This window comes from Oncorhynchus keta, chromosome 5, assembly GCF_023373465.1.
Source record: "Oncorhynchus keta strain PuntledgeMale-10-30-2019 chromosome 5, Oket_V2, whole genome shotgun sequence".
Classification (NCBI taxonomy): Eukaryota; Metazoa; Chordata; class Actinopteri; order Salmoniformes; family Salmonidae; genus Oncorhynchus; species Oncorhynchus keta.
The window spans coordinates 38,043,207-38,063,314 of NC_068425.1; the positions used below are offsets into that span (position 1 = coordinate 38,043,207).

At 38.6% G+C, this 20,108-nt stretch overlaps 1 protein-coding gene across 2 annotated transcripts in view; it reads left to right on the forward strand.

The window, feature by feature from the left end:
* epn3a (epsin 3a) overlaps positions 1 to 20,108 on the forward strand; it is a 70,507-nt gene that overhangs the window by 15,204 nt on the left and 35,195 nt on the right. For both annotated transcript variants that reach the window (XM_052519847.1, XM_052519848.1), the window contains exons 2-6: positions 1,343 to 1,630; positions 3,576 to 3,734; positions 6,308 to 6,391; positions 6,540 to 6,653; positions 7,833 to 8,010. In XM_052519847.1, coding sequence (XP_052375807.1) covers positions 1,562 to 1,630; positions 3,576 to 3,734; positions 6,308 to 6,391; positions 6,540 to 6,653; positions 7,833 to 8,010 — 604 coding nt within the window. In that variant the 5' untranslated portion in view covers positions 1,343 to 1,561. The remainder of the gene's footprint in view (positions 1 to 1,342; positions 1,631 to 3,575; positions 3,735 to 6,307; positions 6,392 to 6,539; positions 6,654 to 7,832; positions 8,011 to 20,108) is intronic.

Below are 20,108 nucleotides of genomic sequence, written 5' to 3' on the forward strand. Positions count from 1 at the left end.
TGTGTGTCCTATAAGGATCTCGGTCAGGTCTGGGACAGGTATGTGGTAGAGTGTGTGTCCTATAAGGATCTCGGTCAGGTCTGGGACAGGTATGTGGTAGAGTGTGTGTCCTATAAGGATCTTGGTCAGGTCTGGGACAGGTATGTGGTAGAGTGTGTGTCCTATAAGGATCTCGGTCAGGTCTGGGACAGGTATGTGGTAGAGTGTGTGTCCTATAAGGATCTCGGTCAGGTCTGGGACAGGTATGTGGTAGAGTGTGTGTCCTATAAGGATCTCGGTCAGGTCTGGGACAGGTATGTGGTAGAGTGTGTGTCCTATAAGGATCTCGGTCAGGTCTGGGACAGGTATGTGGTAGAGTGTGTGTCCTATAAGGATCTTGGTCAGGTCTGGGACAGGTATGTGGTAGAGTGTGCAGACAGGTGGGCTCTGACCCTTCTTATTACAGTAGTGGAACAGGTACACCCACAGCCGTTTCTTATTACAGTAGTGTAACGGGTACATCTACAGCCGTTTCTTAGTACAGTAGTGTAACAGGTTTGTCCGTAGCTGTTTAGTAACTCTAACCTTTGGTGCCCAAGCCGCTTTTCTGCTCTGCTGCCATGGTGATGATGGAATCCTATCAGACAAACAAGCAGGGGGTGGTGCTCCTCCCTGTCTGTTGGATAACAAAACTTTCAAAGAAGAAAATGCCTATGACTATAGACTAAAAATAATCAGTTTGGGCCCTTCCCAAATGGCACCCTATACCCTCAAAATGAAAGCAAAAGCTTTGACGAAGGCTGTGAGCTTGACAAGCAAGTGATAATGACAATGGCAGTGTGTAGGATTTTATTATATAGGGATAAGTCCCAAAATGCACCCTAACACCTATATGTCCCCCTTATAGGCTCTGGTCAAAAGTAGTGCGCTACAAAGGGCTGTGTCCTCACGGTTAAGTCCCCCTCCTCAAAACTAATATTTGTATTCCTGTAAAAAAAAAAACGTCCTTTTGTCCTTCATGATTCTGAAATGGCTGACTGGACAGAGAGGGATGGTAGATCGTCTATAGTCAGCTCTCTCTGTGTGTGGTCAGGTCCCACCATGTCTCTTTCTCTCTTGTCCCAAAAGGCACCCTATTCCCTAGTACACTACACACTACTTAGTGCACCACTACTACCCCATGGGTCCTGGTCTAAAGTAGTGCACTATATAAGGAATAGGGTGCCATTTGGGCCCTGGTCTAATGGGGTGCACTATATAGGGAATAGGGCGTATTAGAGGACACAACCCTGGTCTACTGGTCACTGATATTACAGTGTGCATCTGTATGTCAGTCTAACTGTGATGTTCTCTTCCCGACCAGGAACACACACTCTGGGCGTCACTGAACTCATCTAGAGGACCACATCTCATCTCCCCCCCCCCTCCTTAACTCTACTGACCTCCCCCTACCTCCCTCCTCCATCCCAGTTAAAGACTCCCCCCTCCTTAACTCTACCTGTGAGAAGAAAGCTAGTGGGCGGGCCCACTGTACGATTCCATTGCCCACTTCTTAACACCTGTGAAACACTGACCAATCACCATGCAGACATCATCTCTCCGCCGCCAGGTGAAGAACATGGTCAACCAATACTCAGAGGCAGAGATCAAGGTTTGTTGTTGTGCTTGTTGTTGTTGTTATTTAATATTTGTATTGTTACCTAAAGTTGAAGTTGGAAGTTTACATACACCTGAGCCAAATACATTTAAACTCAGTCTTTCACATTTCCTGACATTTAATCCTAGTAAAAATTCCCTGTCTCATGTCAGTTAGGATCATCACTTTATTTTAAGAATGTTAAATGTCAGAATAATAGAAGAGAGAATTATTTATTTCAAGTTTTATTTCTTTCATCACATTCCCAGTGGGTCAGAAGTTTACATACACTCAATTAGTATTTGGTAGCATTGCCTTTAAATAGTTTAACCTGGGTCAAATGTTTTGGGTAGCCTTCCACAAGCTTCCCACAATAAGTTGGGTGAATTTTGGCCCATTCCTCCTGACAGAGCTGGTGTAACTGAGTCAGGTTTGTAGGCCTCCTTGCTCGCACACACTTTTTCAGTTCTGCACACACATGTTCTATAGGATTGAGGTCAGGGCTTCGTGATGGCCACTCCAATACCTTTACTTTGTTGTCCTTAAGCCATTTTTCCACAACTTTGGAAGTATGCTTGGGGTCATTGTCCATTTGGAAGACCCATTTGCGATCAAGCTTTAACTTCCTGATTGATGTCTTAAGATGTTGCTTCAATATATCCACATAATTTTCCGTCCTCATGATGCCATCTAGTTTGTGAAGTGCACCAGTCCCTCCTGCAGCAAAGCACCCCACAACATGATGCTGCCACCCCCATGCTTCACGGTTGGGATGGTGGTCTTCGGCTTGCAAGCCTCCCCCTTTTCCTCCAAACATAAGATGGTCATTATGGCCAAACTGTTCTATTTTTGTTTCATCAGACCAGAGGACATTTCTCCAAAAAGTACAATCTTTGTCCTCATGTTCAGTTGCAAACCGTAGTCTGTTTTTTTATGGTGGTTTTGGAGCAGTGGCTTCTTCCTTGCTGAGCGGCCTTTCAGGTTATGTCGATATAGGACTCGTTTTACTGTGGATGTAGATACTTTTGTACCTGTTTCCTCCAGCATCTTCACAAGGTCCTTTGCTGTTGTTCTGGAATTGATTTGCACTTTTCACACCAAAGTACGTTCATCTCTAGGAGACAGAACGCGTCTCCTTCCTGAGCGGTATGACGGCTGCGTGGTCCCATGGTGTTTATTCTTGCGTACTGTTGTTTGTACAGATGAACGTGGTACCTTCAGGCATTTGGAAATCATTTGGACATTTTTTTGAGGTATTGGTGGATTTCTTTTGATTTTCCCAAGATGTCAAACAGAGAGGCTCTGAGTTTGAAGGTTGGCCTTGAAATACATCCACAAGTACACCTCCAATTGACTCAAATGATGTAAATTAGCCTATCAGAAGCTTCTAATGTCATGACATAATTTTCTGGCATTTTTCAAGCTGTTTAAAGGCAGTCAACTTAGTGTATGTAAACTTCTGACCCACTGGAATTGTGATACAGTGAATTATAAGTGAAATAATCTGTCTGTAAACAATTGTTGGAAAACATTACTTGTGTCATGCACAAAGTAGATGTCCTAACCGACTTGCCAAAACTATAGTTTGTTAACAAGAAATGTGTGGAGTGGTTGAAAAACAAATTTTAACGACTCCAACATAAGTGTATGTAAACCTTCGACTTCAACTGTCAATATTGTAAAGCTTCTTTGGGTCTGAGAAAAGAGCCATCATAAATCATTCTTATATATTGTAGTTTATCATTTTTCTTGGGCTGGGATTCAAACCGATCGTGCTTTGTTGGTGATTTTAAAGGGAATGTTTCGGAGACCTCATTCACGCTGAATGCTGCGTATGTCGGCTCATTCGGAAACGTACTTTTTAAATGGCGCATCGCTGACAAAATGAGATCGGATTGAATCCCGGCCCGAATTATATTTTGTCAAACTAAATATGTATTCATATTATTATTATATTAAGGTCCGCGAGGCGACCTCCAACGACCCGTGGGGCCCCCCCTCCTCTCTGATGTCAGAGATCGCTGACCTGACCTTCAACGTGGTGGCGTTCACTGAGGTCATGGGTATGATCTGGAAACGCCTCAACGACAGCGGGAAGAACTGGAGACACGTCTACAAGGTCAACATTCACCTGGAAACTAAATGTTTTCTCTCTGATATTTACTAACATACAACATTCACCTGGAAACTAAATGTTTTCTCTCTGATATTTACTGACATACAACATTCACCTGGAAACTAAATGTTTTCTCTATGATATTTACTAACATACAACATTCACCTGGAAACTAAATGTTTTCTCTATGATATTTACTAACATACAACATTCACCTGGAAACTAAATGTTTTCTCTCTGATATTTACTAACATACAACATTCACCTGGAAACTAAATGTTTTCTCTCTGATATTTACTAACATACAACATTCACCTGGAAACTAAATGTTTTCTCTATGATATTTACTAACATACAACATTCACCTGGAAACTAAATGTTTTCTCTATGATATTTACTAACATACAACATTCACCTGGAAACTAAATGTTTTCTCTATGATATTTACTAACATACAACATTCACCTGGAAACTAAATGTTTTCTCTCTGATATTTACTAACATACAACATTCACCTGGAAACTAAATGTTTTCTCTATGATATTTACTAACATACAACATTCACCTGGAAACTAAATGTTTTCTCTCTGATATTTACTGACATACAACATTCACCTGGAAACTAAATGTTTTCTCTCTGATATTTACTAACATACAACATTCACCTGGAAACTAAATGTTTTCTCTCTGATATTTACTAACATACAACATTCACCTGGAAACTAAATGTTTTCTCTATGATATTTACTGACATACAACATTCACCTGGAAACTAAATGTTTTCTCTATGATATTTACTAACATACAACATTCACCTGGAAACTAAATGTTTTCTCTCTGATATTTACTAACATACAACATTCACCTGGAAACTAAATGTTTTCTCTCTGATATTTACTAACATACAACATTCACCTGGAAACTAAATGTTTTCTCTATGATATTTACTAACATACAACATTCACCTGGAAACTAAATGTTTTCTCTCTGATATTTACTAACATACAACATTCATCTGGAAACTAAATGTTTTCTCTCTGATATTTACTAACATACAACATTCACCTGGAAACTAAATGTTTTCTCTCTGATATTTACTAACATACAACATTCACCTGGAAACTAAATGTTTTCTCTATGATATTTACTAACATACAACATTCACCTGGAAACTAAATGTTTTCTCTCTGATATTTACTAACATACAACATTCATCTGGAAACTAAATGTTTTCTCTCTGATATTTACTAACATACAACATTCACCTGGATGATATTTACTAACATACAATTGTTAGTTTTCCTGTCATTCTTTAAATATCCTGTTCCTATTTTTATCATCATATTCTGTTTGTATTGTTTAACCCTTGTCTTTCTATCTACTGTTAGATGTGTGTGGTGTCTGTCTGTATTGTTTAACCCTTGTCTTTCTATCTACTGTTAGATGTGTGTGGTGTCTGTCTGTATTGTTTAACCCTTGTCTTTCTATCTACTGTTAGATGTGTGTGGTGTCTGTATTGTTTAACCCTTGTCTTTCTATCTACTGTTAGATGTGTGTGGTGTCTGTCTGTATTGTTTAACCCTTGTCTTTCTATCTACTGTTAGATGTGTGTGGTGTCTGTCTGTATTGTTTAACCCTTGTCTTTCTATCTACTGTTAGATGTGTGTGGTGTCTGTCTGTATTGTTTAACCCTTGTCTTTCTATCTACTGTTAGATGTGTGTGGTGTCTGTATTGTTTAACCCTTGTCTTTCTATCTACTGTTAGATGTCTGTCTGTATTGTTTAGCCCTTGTCTTTCTATCTACTGTTAGATGTCTGTCTGTATTGTTTAACCCTTGTCTTTCTATCTACTGTTAGATGTGTGTGATGTCTGTCTGTATTGTTTAACCCTTGTCTTTCTATCTACTGTTAGATGTGTGTGTGTCTATATTGTTTAACCCTTGTCTTTCTATCTACTGTCTGTATTGTTTAACCCTTGTCTTTCTATCTACTGTTAGATGTGTGTGGTGTCTGTCTGTATTGTTTAACCCATGTCTTTCTATCTACTGTTAGATGTGTGTGGTGTCTGTATTGTTTAGCCCTTGTCTTTCTATCTACTGTTAGATGTCTGTCTGTATTGTTTAGCCCTTGTCTTTCTATCTACTGTTAGATGTCTGTCTGTTTTGTTTAACCCTTGTCTTTCTATCTACTGTTAGATGTGTGTGGTGTCTGTATTGTTTAACCCTTGTCTTTCTATCTACTGTTAGATGTGTGTGATGTCTGTCTGTATTGTTTAACCCTGTCTTTCTATCTACTGTTAGATGTGTGTTGTCTGTATTGTTTAACCCTTGTCTTTCTATCTACTGTTAGATGTGTGTGATGTCTGTCTGTATTGTTTAACCCTTGTCTTTCTATCTACTGTTAGATGTGTGTGATGTCTGTCTGTATTGTTTAACCCTTGTCTTTCTATCTACTGTTAGATGTGTGTGGTGTCTGTATTGTTTAACCCTTGTCTTTCTATCTACTGTTAGATGTGTGCGGTGTCTGTTTTGAAATGTGTTGTGTGTAAGTGAAGTGGATTGTTATTTTATTGCTAGGCCCTGACTCTACTGGACTACCTGATCAAAACGGGCTCGGAACGTGTGGCGCAGCAGTGCAGGGAGAACGTCTACACCATACAGGTTAGGTTGACGGTTCGAATCCCGAGTCTGTCGGGATAAATGTCTGAGTGAGTGCACTGAGCTGGCTTCTGAATGGTTACTATCTGCAGAAAAAGTATAATAAAGTATATTTCCTTCTCTTCCTCTTCCTTCTCCTCCTCCTCTGTAGACCCTACGGGACTTCCAGTTCACAGACAGGGATGGCAGGGACCAGGGGGTGAATGTTAGGGAGAAGGCCAAGCAGCTGGTGGCCCTGATGAGGGATGAGGAGAGGCTGAAACAGGTATGACATGGTACTTGTATTCTGTTGGTTTGGTTTTGTTCAGAATGTGTGTTTGCTTCTGTTTTCCCAGATACATTATGTCTGGTCCTGGACTTCTGTTTGACTTCAGATGCATTATGTCTGGTCCTGGACATCAGATACATTATGTCTGGTCCTGGACATCAGATACATTATATCTGGTCCTGGACTTCTGTTTGACTTCAGATACATTATGTCTGGTCCTGGACATCAGATACATTATGTCTGGTCCTGGACTTCTGTTTGACTTCAGATACATTATGTCTGGTCCTGGACATCAGATACATTATGTCTGGTCCTGGACATCAGATACATTATATCTGGTCCTGGACTTCTGTTTGACTTCAGATACATTATGTCTGGTCCTGGACATCAGATACATTATGTCTGGTCCTGGACATCAGATACATTATGTCTGGTCCTGGACATCAAAAACATTATGTCTGGTCCTGGACATCAGATACATTATGTCTGGTCCTGGACATCAGATACATTATGTCTGGTCCTGGACATCAGACACATTATGTCTGGTCCTGGACATCAGATACATTATGTCTGGTCCTGGACATCAGATACATTATGTCTGGTCCTGGACATCAGATACATTATGTCTGGTCCTGGACATCAGATACATTATGTCTGGTCCTGGACATCAGATACATTATGTCTGGTCCTGGACATCAGATACATTATGTCTGGTCCTGGACACCAGATACATTATGTCTGGTCCTGGACACCAGATACATTATGTCTGGTCCTGGACACCAGATACATTATGTCTGGTCCTGGACTTCTGTTAGACATCAGATACATTATGTCTGGTCCTGGACATCAGATACATTATGTCTGGTCCTGGACATCAGATACATTATGTCTGGTCCTGGACATCAGATACATTATGTCTGGTCCTGGACATCAGATACATTATGTCTGGTCCTGGTCTTCAGATACATTATGTCTGGTCCTGGACATCAGATACATTATGTCTGGTCCTGGACATCAGATACATTATGTCTGGTCCTGGACTTCTCCATTGATCTGGCTTTTTAGTCCCGGTCTAGGCGTAATCTGTGTCCAGGAAACCGTCCTGGTATTGTCCCCTCGATGATGAATAAAATCCCTATCTACATTATGTAAATACCTAGCTATCTATTTGTCTAGGAGAGGACCCTGGCCCTGAAGACCAAGGAGAGGATGGCTGGAGCAGCTGCAGGGTCAGGGATGGGCTCTAGTTCTCTACCTCCACCCTACCCAGGCCGCCGTACCAGCCAGCCCAGCATGACTGCTCTCTACGGGGATGACTTCAGCCGGTCCAGGGAGTCCCATTCCTCTTTCAATTGTGAGTAGTACCATGCAACTGGGAATATACACACACACACACACACACACACACACACACACACACACACACACACACACACACACACACACACACACACACACACACACACATACACACACACACACACACACACACACACACACACACACACACACACACACACACACACACACACACACACGCAATCGCGTTATTGGAAATTAAGGCTGTTCTGAGGTCGGGCCAGGTTGTGGCTCGATAAGTTTGATTCGGGTCAGGGACAATTTTTTTATTTTTCATTTCAGCTAACCCTAACCCCTTTCCTAAACTTAACCTAGTTCTCCTAAAGCTTACTACTCGGTCTACGGAGTTGCGATGTCGTTTTTCGTCACAAAAGGGGCGGCTCCTTGTAAATACTCTCTGGCATTCAACATACTTTTTGAACTTCCTTAAAATTGAGACGCGCCATATCATTCCTTCCACAGCCGTGGAGGCGGTGTTGTAGCTTGGTTCCTACATCTGACATCTATACACTATATAGGCTATTCCTCAAAGTAGCTTATTTTGCATTGATAAGCAAAATATTATCTCAGCAACTGTTCAAACAGTAAGCCAACAGAGTCCACCCTAAAAGGTATTTTGTTTAGAAGTAATAAGTAGTGGTTACAGGGTTTGGTGAAATGGTACAACCAGCTGTAGCCAACTAACAAGGCAAGTGTTTTTTTTCTTTGTGACCAAAACATGATGACGTTCTATTTTTAACTGTGTCCAGACTTTTGACTGGTACTGTATATTTAAGCAATAAGGCCTGAGGAGCTGTGTTATATGGCCAATATCGTGTTCTTAGGCACGACGCAACGTGGAGTGACTGGATACAGCCTTTAGTCGTGGTATATTGGCCATATATCACAAAACCCGGAGGTGCCTTAATGCTATTATAAACTGGTTACCAATGTGATTAGAGCAGTAAAAATAAATGTTTTGTCATACCCGTGGATACGGTCTGATATACCACGCCTTTCAGCCAATCAGCATTCAGGGCTCGAACCACCCAGTTTATATATATATATATATATATATATATATATATATATATATATATATATATATATACATTCTCTCAACCAGCTGGTTGAGAGAATGCCAAGAGTGTGCAAAGCTGTCATCAAGGAAAAGGGTGGCTACTTTAAATAATATATATTTAAAATATATTTTGATTTGTTTAACACTTTGTTGGTTACTACAAGATTCCATATGTGTTATTTCATAGTTTTAATGTCTGCACTGTTATTCTACAATGTAGAAAATAGTAAAAAATAAAGAAAAACCCTTGAATGAGGAGGTGTGTCCAAACTATTGACTGGTACTCTATATAAATGGTGTGTATTGACAGTATATGAATAAAAAAGGTGTGTACAGCAGTAGTTATAAAGGATGAGCCTTGACTAGAATACAGTATATAGACATGAAGTAGGTAAAACAGTATGTAAACATGATTAAAGTGGCCAGTGTTCCATGACTATGTACATAGGACAGCGGTCTCTAAGGTGCCGGGTAGAGTACCGGGTAGAGTACCGGGTAGAGTACCGGGTGGTAGCCGGGTAGAGTACCGGGTAGAGTACCGGGTAGAGTACCGGGTGGTAGCCGGGTAGAGTACCGGGTGGTAGCCGGGTAGAGTACCGGGTGGTAGCCGGGTAGAGTACCGGGTGGTAGCCGGGTAGAGTACCGGGTGGTAGCCGGGTAGAGTACCGGGTGGTAGCCGGGTAGAGTACCGGGTGGAGTACCGGGTGGAGTACCGGGTGGAGTACAGGGTAGAGTACAGGGTAGAGTACAGGGTAGAGTACAGGGTAGAGTACAGGGTAGAGTACAGGGTAGAATACCGGGTAGAGTACCGGGTGGAGTACAGGGTAGAGTACAGGGTAGAGTACCGGGTAGAGTACCGGGTGGTAGCCGGGTAGAGTACCGGGTGGTAGCCGGGTAGAGTACCGGGTGGTAGCCGGGTGGTAGCCGGGTAGAGTACCGGGTGGTAGATTTGGTCTGGCTCTGCTCAGATCTGCACTGACAGCTAGTCAGTAAGTTGGCGAAGGAACTCTCCATGTTAGTGTTATCCCACAGGAACCAACCAGTGGGGGATAAAGTGTCATATTTGAGTAAAAGTAAAGATACCTTCATAGAAAATGACTCAAGTAAAAGTGAAAGTCACCCAGTAAAATACTACTTCAGTAGTTCCTCTTTAAGGAATACCTAGGATAGGATAAGTAATCCTTCTCACCCCCCTTTAAGATTTAGATGCACTATTGTAAGTGACTGTTCTACTGGATGTCTTAAGGTGAATGCACCAATTTGTAAGTCGCTCTGGATAAGAGCGTCTGCTAAATGACTTAAATGTAAATGTAAATGTAAAAGTCTAAAAGTGTTTGGTTTTAAATATACCTAAGTATCAAAAGTAAAGGTATAAATCATTTCAAATTCCTTATATTAAATAAACCAGACAGCACCATTTTTAAAAATGTAATTACTTAAAAAAAAACATTCACAGATAGCAAGGGGCACACTCCAACTTTCAGACATATTTTTTACAAATGAAGCATTTGTGTTTAGTGAGTCCACCAGAGGTAGTAGAGATGACCAGGGATGTTCTCTGTTTAGAGAGTCCTCCAGATCAGAGGCAGTAGGGATGACCAGGGATGTTCTCTGTTTAGTGAGTCCACCAGATCAGAGGCAGTAGGGATGACCAGGGATGTTCTCTGTTTAGTGAGTCCACCAGATCAGAGGCAGCAGTAGGGATGACCAGGGATGTTCTCTGTTTAGTGAGTCCACCAGATCAGAGGCAGTAGGGATGACCAGGGATGTTCTCTGTTTAGTGAGTCCACCAGATCAGAGGCAGTAGGGATGACCAGGGATGTTCTCTGTTTAGTGAGTCTACCAGATCAGAGGCAGTAGGGATGACCAGGGATGTTCTCTGTTTAGAGAGTCCACCAGATCAGAGGCAGCAGTAGGGATGACCAGGGATGTTCTCTGTTTAGTGAGTCCACCAGATCAGAGGCAGTAGGGATGACCAGTGATGTTCTCTGTTTAGAGAGTCTACTAGATCAGAGGCAGTAGGGATGACCAGGGATGTTCTCTGTTTAGTGAGTCCACCAGATCAGAGGCAGCAGTAGGGATGACCAGGGATGTTCTCTGTTTAGAGAGTCCACCAGATCAGAGGCAGTAGGGATGACCATGATGTTACACTATGTATTACTAGTAAACAACAACACGGAGGATGGTTACAATATGTATTACTAGTAAACAACAACACAGAGGATGGTTACACTATGTATTACTAGTAAACAACAACAACACAGAGGATGGTTACACTATGTATTACTAGTAAACAACAACATAGAGGATGGTTACACTATGTATTACTAGTAAACAACAACACGGAGGATGGTTACACTATGTATTACTAGTAAACAACAACATAGAGGATGATTACACTATGTATTACTAGTAAACAACAACACAGAGGATGATTACACTATGTATTACTAGTAAACAACAACACAGAGGATGGTTACACTATGTATTACTAGTAAACAACAACAACACAGAGGATGGTTACACTATGTATTACTAGTAAACAACAACACAGAGGATGGTTACACTATGTATTACTAGTAAACAACAACAACACAGAGGATGGTTACACTATGTATTACTAGTAAACAACAACACGGAGGATGGTTACACTATGTATTACTAGTAAACAACAACACAGAGGATGGTTACACTATGTATTACTAGTAAACAACAACAACACAGAGGATGGTTACACTATGTATTACTAGTAAACAACAACAACATGGAGGATGGTTACACTATGTATTACTAGTAAACAACAACAACACAGAGGATGGTTACACTATGTATTACTAGTAAACAACAACAACACAGAGGATGGTTACACTATGTATTACTAGTAAACAACAACACAGAGGATGGTTACACTATGTATTACTAGTAAACAACAACAACACAGAGGATGGTTACACTATGTATTACTAGTAAACAACAACAACATGGAGGATGGTTACACTATGTATTACTAGTAAACAACAACACAGAGGATGGTTACACTATGTATTACTAGTAAACAACAACACAGAGGATGGTTACACTATGTATTACTAGTAAACAACAACACAGAGGATGGTTACACTATGTATTACTAGTAAACAACAACAACATGGAGGATGGTTACACTATGTATTACTAGTAAACAACAACACGGAGGATGGTTACACTATGTATTACTAGTAAACAACAACACGGAGGATGGTTACACTATGTATTACTAGTAAACAACAACAACACGGAGGATGGTTACACTATGTATTACTAGTAAACAACAACACAGAGGATGGTTACACTATTACTAGTAAACAACAACAACACAGAGGATGGTTACACTATGTATTACTAGTAAACAACAACACGGAGGATGGTTACACTATGTATTACTAGTAAACAACAACAACACGGAGGATGGTTACACTATGTATTACTAGTAAACAACAACACAGAGGATGGTTACACTATTACTAGTAAACAACAACACAGAGGATGGTTACACTATGTATTACTAGTAAACAACAACAACATGGAGGATGGTTACACTATGTATTACTAGTAAACAACAACACGGAGGATGGTTACACTATGTATTACTAGTAAACAACAACACGGAGGATGGTTACACTATGTATTACTAGTAAACAACAACAACACGGAGGATGGTTACACTATGTATTACTAGTAAACAACAACACAGAGGATGGTTACACTATTACTAGTAAACAACAACAACACAGAGGATGGTTACACTATGTATTACTAGTAAACAACAACACGGAGGATGGTTACACTATGTATTACTAGTAAACAACAACAACACGGAGGATGGTTACACTATGTATTACTAGTAAACAACAACACAGAGGATGGTTACACTATTACTAGTAAACAACAACAACACAGAGGATGGTTACACTATTACTAGTAAACAACAACAACACAGAGGATGGTTACACTATGTATTACTAGTAAACAACAACAACACAGAGGATGGTTACACTATGTATTACTAGTAAACAACAACAACACAGAGGATGGTTACACTATGTATTACTAGTAAACAACAACAACACAGAGGATGGTTACACTATGTATTACTAGTAAACAACAACAACACGGAGGATGGTTACACTATGTATTACTAGTAAACAACAACAACACAGAGGATGGTTACACTATGTATTACTAGTAAACAACAACACAGAGGATGGTTACACTATGTATTACTAGTAAACAACAACAACACAGAGGATGGTTACACTATGTATTACTAGTAAACAACAACACAGAGGATGGTTACACTATGTATTACTAGTAAACAACAACAACACGGAGGATGGTTACACTATGTATTACTAGTAAACAACAACAACACAGAGGATGGTTACACTATGTATTACTAGTAAACAACAACACGGAGGATGGTTACACTATGTATTACTAGTAAACAACAACAACACGGAGGATGGTTACACTATGTATTACTAGTAAACAACAACAACACAGAGGATGGTTACACTATGTATTACTAGTAAACAACAACATAGAGGATGATTACACTATGTATTACTAGTAAACAACAACACAGAGGATGGTTACACTATGTATTACTAGTAAACAACAACAACACGGAGGATGGTTACACTATGTATTACTAGTAAACAACAACAACACAGAGGATGGTATGTATTACTAGTAAACAACAACACAGAGGAGGATGGTTACACTATGTATTACTAGTAAACAACAACACAGAGGATGGTTACACTATGTATTACTAGTAAACAACAACACAGAGGATGGTTACACTATGTATTACTAGTAAACAACAACACAGAGGATGGTTACACTATGTATTACTAGTAAACAACAACACAGAGGATGGTTACACTATGTATTACTAGTAAACAACAACACAGAGGATGGTTACACTATGTATTACTAGTAAACAACAACAACATAGAGGATGGTTACACTATGTATTACTAGTAAACAACAACACAGAGGATGGTTACACTATGTATTACTAGTAAACAACAACACAGAGGATGGTTACACTATGTATTACTAGTAAACAACAACACAGAGGATGGTTACACTATGTATTACTAGTAAACAACAACAACACAGAGGATGGTTACACTATGTATTACTAGTAAACAACAACACAGAGGATGGTTACACTATGTATTACTAGTAAACAACAACAACACGGAGGATGGTTACACTATGTATTACTAGTAAACAACAACACAGAGGATGGTTACACTATGTATTACTAGTAAACAACAACACGGAGGATGGTTACACTATGTATTACTAGTAAACAACAACACAGAGGATGGTTACACTATGTATTACTAGTAAACAACAACACAGAGGATGGTTACACTATGTATTACTAGTAAACAACAACAACACAGAGGATGGTTACACTATGTATTACTAGTAAACAACAACACAGAGGATGGTTACACTATGTATTACTAGTAAACAACAACAACACGGAGGATGGTTACACTATGTATTACTAGTAAACAACAACAACACAGAGGATGGTTACACTATGTATTACTAGTAAACAACAACAACACAGAGGATGGTTACACTATGTATTACTAGTAAACAACAACAACACAGAGGATGGTTACACTATGTATTACTAGTAAACAACAACACAGAGGATGGTTACACTATGTATTACTAGTAAACAACAACACAGAGGATGGTTACACTATGTATTACTAGTAAACAACAACACAGAGGATGGTTACACTATGTATTACTAGTAAACAACAACACAGAGGATGGTTACACTATGTATTACTAGTAAACAACAACACAGAGGATGGTTACACTATGTATTACTAGTAAACAACAACACGGAGGATGGTTACACTATGTATTACTAGTAAACAACAACACAGAGGATGGTTACACTATGTATTACTAGTAAACAACAACACAGAGGATGGTTACACTATGTATTACTAGTAAACAACAACACAGAGGATGGTTACACTATGTATTACTAGTAAACAACAACAACACGGAGGATGGTTACACTATGTATTACTAGTAAACAACAACACGGAGGATGGTTACACTATGTATTACTAGTAAACAACAACACAGAGGATGATTACACTATGTATTACTAGTAAACAACAACAACACGGAGGATGGTTACACTATGTATTAATAGTAAACAACAACAACACGGAGGATGGTTACACTATGTATTACTAGTAAACAACAACACAGAGGATGGTTACACTATGTATTACTAGTAAACAACAACACAGAGGATGGTTACACTATGTATTACTAGTAAACAACAACACGGAGGATGGTTACACTATGTATTACTAGTAAACAACAACACAGAGGATGGTTACACTATGTATTACTAGTAAACAACAACAACACGGAGGATGGTTACACTATGTATTACTAGTAAACAACAACACGGAGGATGGTTACACTACGTATTACTAGTAAACAACAACACGGAGGATGGTTACACTATGTATTACTAGTAAACAACAACAACACAGAGGATGGTTACACTATGTATTACTAGTAAACAACAACACAGAGGATGGTTACACTATGTATTACTAGTAAACAACAACACGGAGGATGGTTACACTATGTATTACTAGTAAACAACAACACAGAGGATGGTTACACTATGTATTACTAGTAAACAACAACAACACGGAGGATGGTTACACTATGTATTACTAGTAAACAACAACACGGAGGATGGTTACACTACGTATTACTAGTAAACAACAACACGGAGGATGGTTACACTATGTATTACTAGTAAACAACAACACAGAGGATGGTTACACTATGTATTACTAGTAAACAACAACAACACAGAGGATGGTTACACTATGTATTACTAGTAAACAACAACAACACGGAGGATGGTTACACTATGTATTACTAGTAAACAACAACACAGAGTTACACTATGTATTACTAGTAAACAACAACACAGAGGATGGTTACACTATGTATTACTAGTAAACAACAACACAGAGGATGGTTACACTATGTATTACTAGTAAACAACAACAACACAGAGGATGGTTACACTATGTATTACTAGTAAACAACAACAACACGGAGGATGGTTACACTATGTATTACTAGTAAACAACAACACAGAGGATGGTTACACTATGTATTACTAGTAAACAACAACATAGAGGATGGTTACACTATGTATTACTAGTAAACAACAACACAGAGGATGGTTACACTATGTATTACTAGTAAACAACAACAACACGGAGGATGATTACACTATGTATTACTAGTAAACAACAACACGGAGGATGGTTACACTACGTATTACTAGTAAACAACAACAACACGGAGGATGGTTACACTATGTATTACTAGTAAACAACAACACAGAGGATGGTTACACTACGTATTACTAGTAAACAACAACAACACGGAGGATGATTACACTATGTATTACTAGTAAACAACAACACAGAGGATGGTTACACTATGTATTACTAGTAAACAACAACAACACGGAGGATGGTTACACTATGTATTACTAGTAAACAACAACACGGAGGATGGTTACACTACGTATTACTAGTAAACAACAACACGGAGGATGGTTACACTATGTATTACTAGTAAACAACAACAACACAGAGGATGGTTACACTATGTATTACTAGTAAACAACAACACAGAGGATGGTTACACTATGTATTACTAGTAAACAACAACAACACAGAGGATGGTTACACTATGTATTACTAGTAAACAACAACATAGAGGATGGTTACACTATGTATTACTAGTAAACAACAACACAGAGGATGGTTACACTATGTATTACTAGTAAACAACAACAACACGGAGGATGATTACACTATGTATTACTAGTAAACAACAACAACACAGAGGATGGTTACACTATGTATTACTAGTAAACAACAACACAGAGGATGGTTACACTATGTATTACTAGTAAACAACAACAACACAGAGGATGGTTACACTATGTATTACTAGTAAACAACAACAACACGGAGGATGGTTACACTATGTATTACTAGTAAACAACAACAACACAGAGGATGGTTACACTATGTATTACTAGTAAACAACAACACGGAGGATGGTTACACTATGTATTACTAGTAAACAACAACAACACAGAGGATGGTTACACTATGTATTACTAGTAAACAACAACAACACGGAGGATGGTTACACTATGTATTACTAGTAAACAACAACACGGAGGATGGTTACACTATGTATTACTAGTAAACAACAACAACACAGAGGATGGTTACACTATGTATTACTAGTAAACAACAACAACACAGAGGATGGTTACACTATTACTAGTAAACAACAACACAGAGGATGGTTACACTACGTATTACTAGTAAACAACAACACAGAGGATGGTTACACTATGTATTACTAGTAAACAACAACAACACGGAGGATGGTTACACTATGTATTACTAGTAAACAACAACAACACAGAGGATGGTTACACTATGTATTACTAGTAAACAACAACAACACGGAGGATGGTTACACTATGTATTACTAGTAAACAACAACAACATAGAGGATGGTTACACTATGTATTAATAGTAAACAACAACAACACGGAGGATGGTTACACTATGTATTACTAGTAAACGGAGGATGGTTACACTACAACTAGTAAACAACAACACAGAGGATGGTTACACTATGTATTACTAGTAAACAACAACACAGAGGATGGTTACACTATGTATTACTAGTAAACAACAACACAGAGGATGGTTACACTATGTATTACTAGTAAACAACAACACAGAGGAGGAGTAAACAACAACACACTATGTATTACTAGTAAACAACAACACAGAGGATGGTTACACTATGTATTACTAGTAAACAACAACACAGAGGATGGTTACACTATGTATTACTAGTAAACAACAACACGGAGGATGGTTACACTATGTATTACTAGTAAACAACAACACAGAGGATGGTTACACTACGTATTACTAGTAAACAACAACACAGAGGATGGTTACACTATGTATTACTAGTAAACAACAACAACACGGAGGATGGTTACACTATGTATTACTAGTAAACAACAACAACACAGAGGATGGTTACACTATGTATTACTAGTAAACAACAACAACACGGAGGATGGTTACACTATGTATTACTAGTAAACAACAACAACATAGAGGATGGTTACACTATGTATTAATAGTAAACAACAACAACACGGAGGATGGTTACACTATGTATTACTAGTAAACAACAACACGGAGGATGGTTACACTATGTATTACTAGTAAACAACAACACGGAGGATGGTTACACTATGTATTACTAGTAAACAACAACAACACAGAGGATGGTTACACTATGTATTACTAGTAAACAACAACACGGAGGATGGTTACACTATGTATTACTAGTAAACAACAACACGGAGGATGGTTACACTATGTATTACTAGTAAACAACAACACAGAGGATGGTTACACTATGTATTACTAGTAAACAACAACAACACAGAGGATGGTTACACTATGTATTACTAGTAAACAACAACACAGAGGATGGTTACACTATGTATTACTAGTAAACAACAACATAGAGGATGGTTACACTATGTATTACTAGTAAACAACAACACGGAGGATGGTTACACTATGTATTACTAGTAAACAACAACAACACGGAGGATGGTTACACTATGTATTACTAGTAAACAACAACACGGAGGATGGTTACACTATGTATTACTAGTAAACAACAACACGGAGGATGGTTACACTATGTATTACTAGTAAACAACAACACAGAGGATGGTTACACTATGTATTACTAGTAAACAACAACAACACAGAGGATGGTTACACTATGTATTACTAGTAAACAACAACACGGAGGATGGTTACACTATGTATTACTAGTAAACAACAACACAGAGGATGGTTACACTATGTATTACTAGTAAACAACAACAACACAGAGGATGGTTACACTATGTATTACTAGTAAACAACAACACAGAGGATGGTTACACTATGTATTACTAGTAAACAACAACATAGAGGATGGTTACACTATGTATTACTAGTAAACAACAACACGGAGGATGGTTACACTATGTATTACTAGTAAACAACAACAACACGGAGGATGGTTACACTATGTATTACTAGTAAACAACAACAACACAGAGGATGGTTACACTATGTATTACTAGTAAACAACAACACGGAGGATGGTTACACTATGTATTACTAGTAAACAACAACAACACAGAGGATGGTTACACTATGTATTACTAGTAAACAACAACATAGAGGATGGTTACACTATGTATTACTAGTAAACAACAACAACACAGAGGATGGTTACACTATGTATTACTAGTAAACAACAACACAGAGGATGGTTACACTATGTATTACTAGTAAACAACAACAACACAGAGGATGGTTACACTATGTATTACTAGTAAACAACAACACAGAGGATGGTTACACTATGTATTACTAGTAAACAACAACAACACGGAGGATGGTTACACTATGTATTACTAGTAAACAACAACAACACGGAGGATGGTTACACTATGTATTACTAGTAAACAACAACACGGAGGATGGTTACACTATGTATTACTAGTAAACAACAACAACACGGAGGATGGTTACACTATGTATTACTAGTAAACAACAACACAGAGGATGGTTACACTATGTATTACTAGTAAACAACAACACAGAGGATGGTTACACTATGTATTACTAGTAAACAACAACAACACGGAGGATGGTTACACTATGTATTACTAGTAAACAACAACACAGAGGATGGTTACACTATGTATTACTAGTAAACAACAACAACAACACGGAGGATGGTTACACTATGTATTACTAGTAAACAACAACAACACAGAGGAT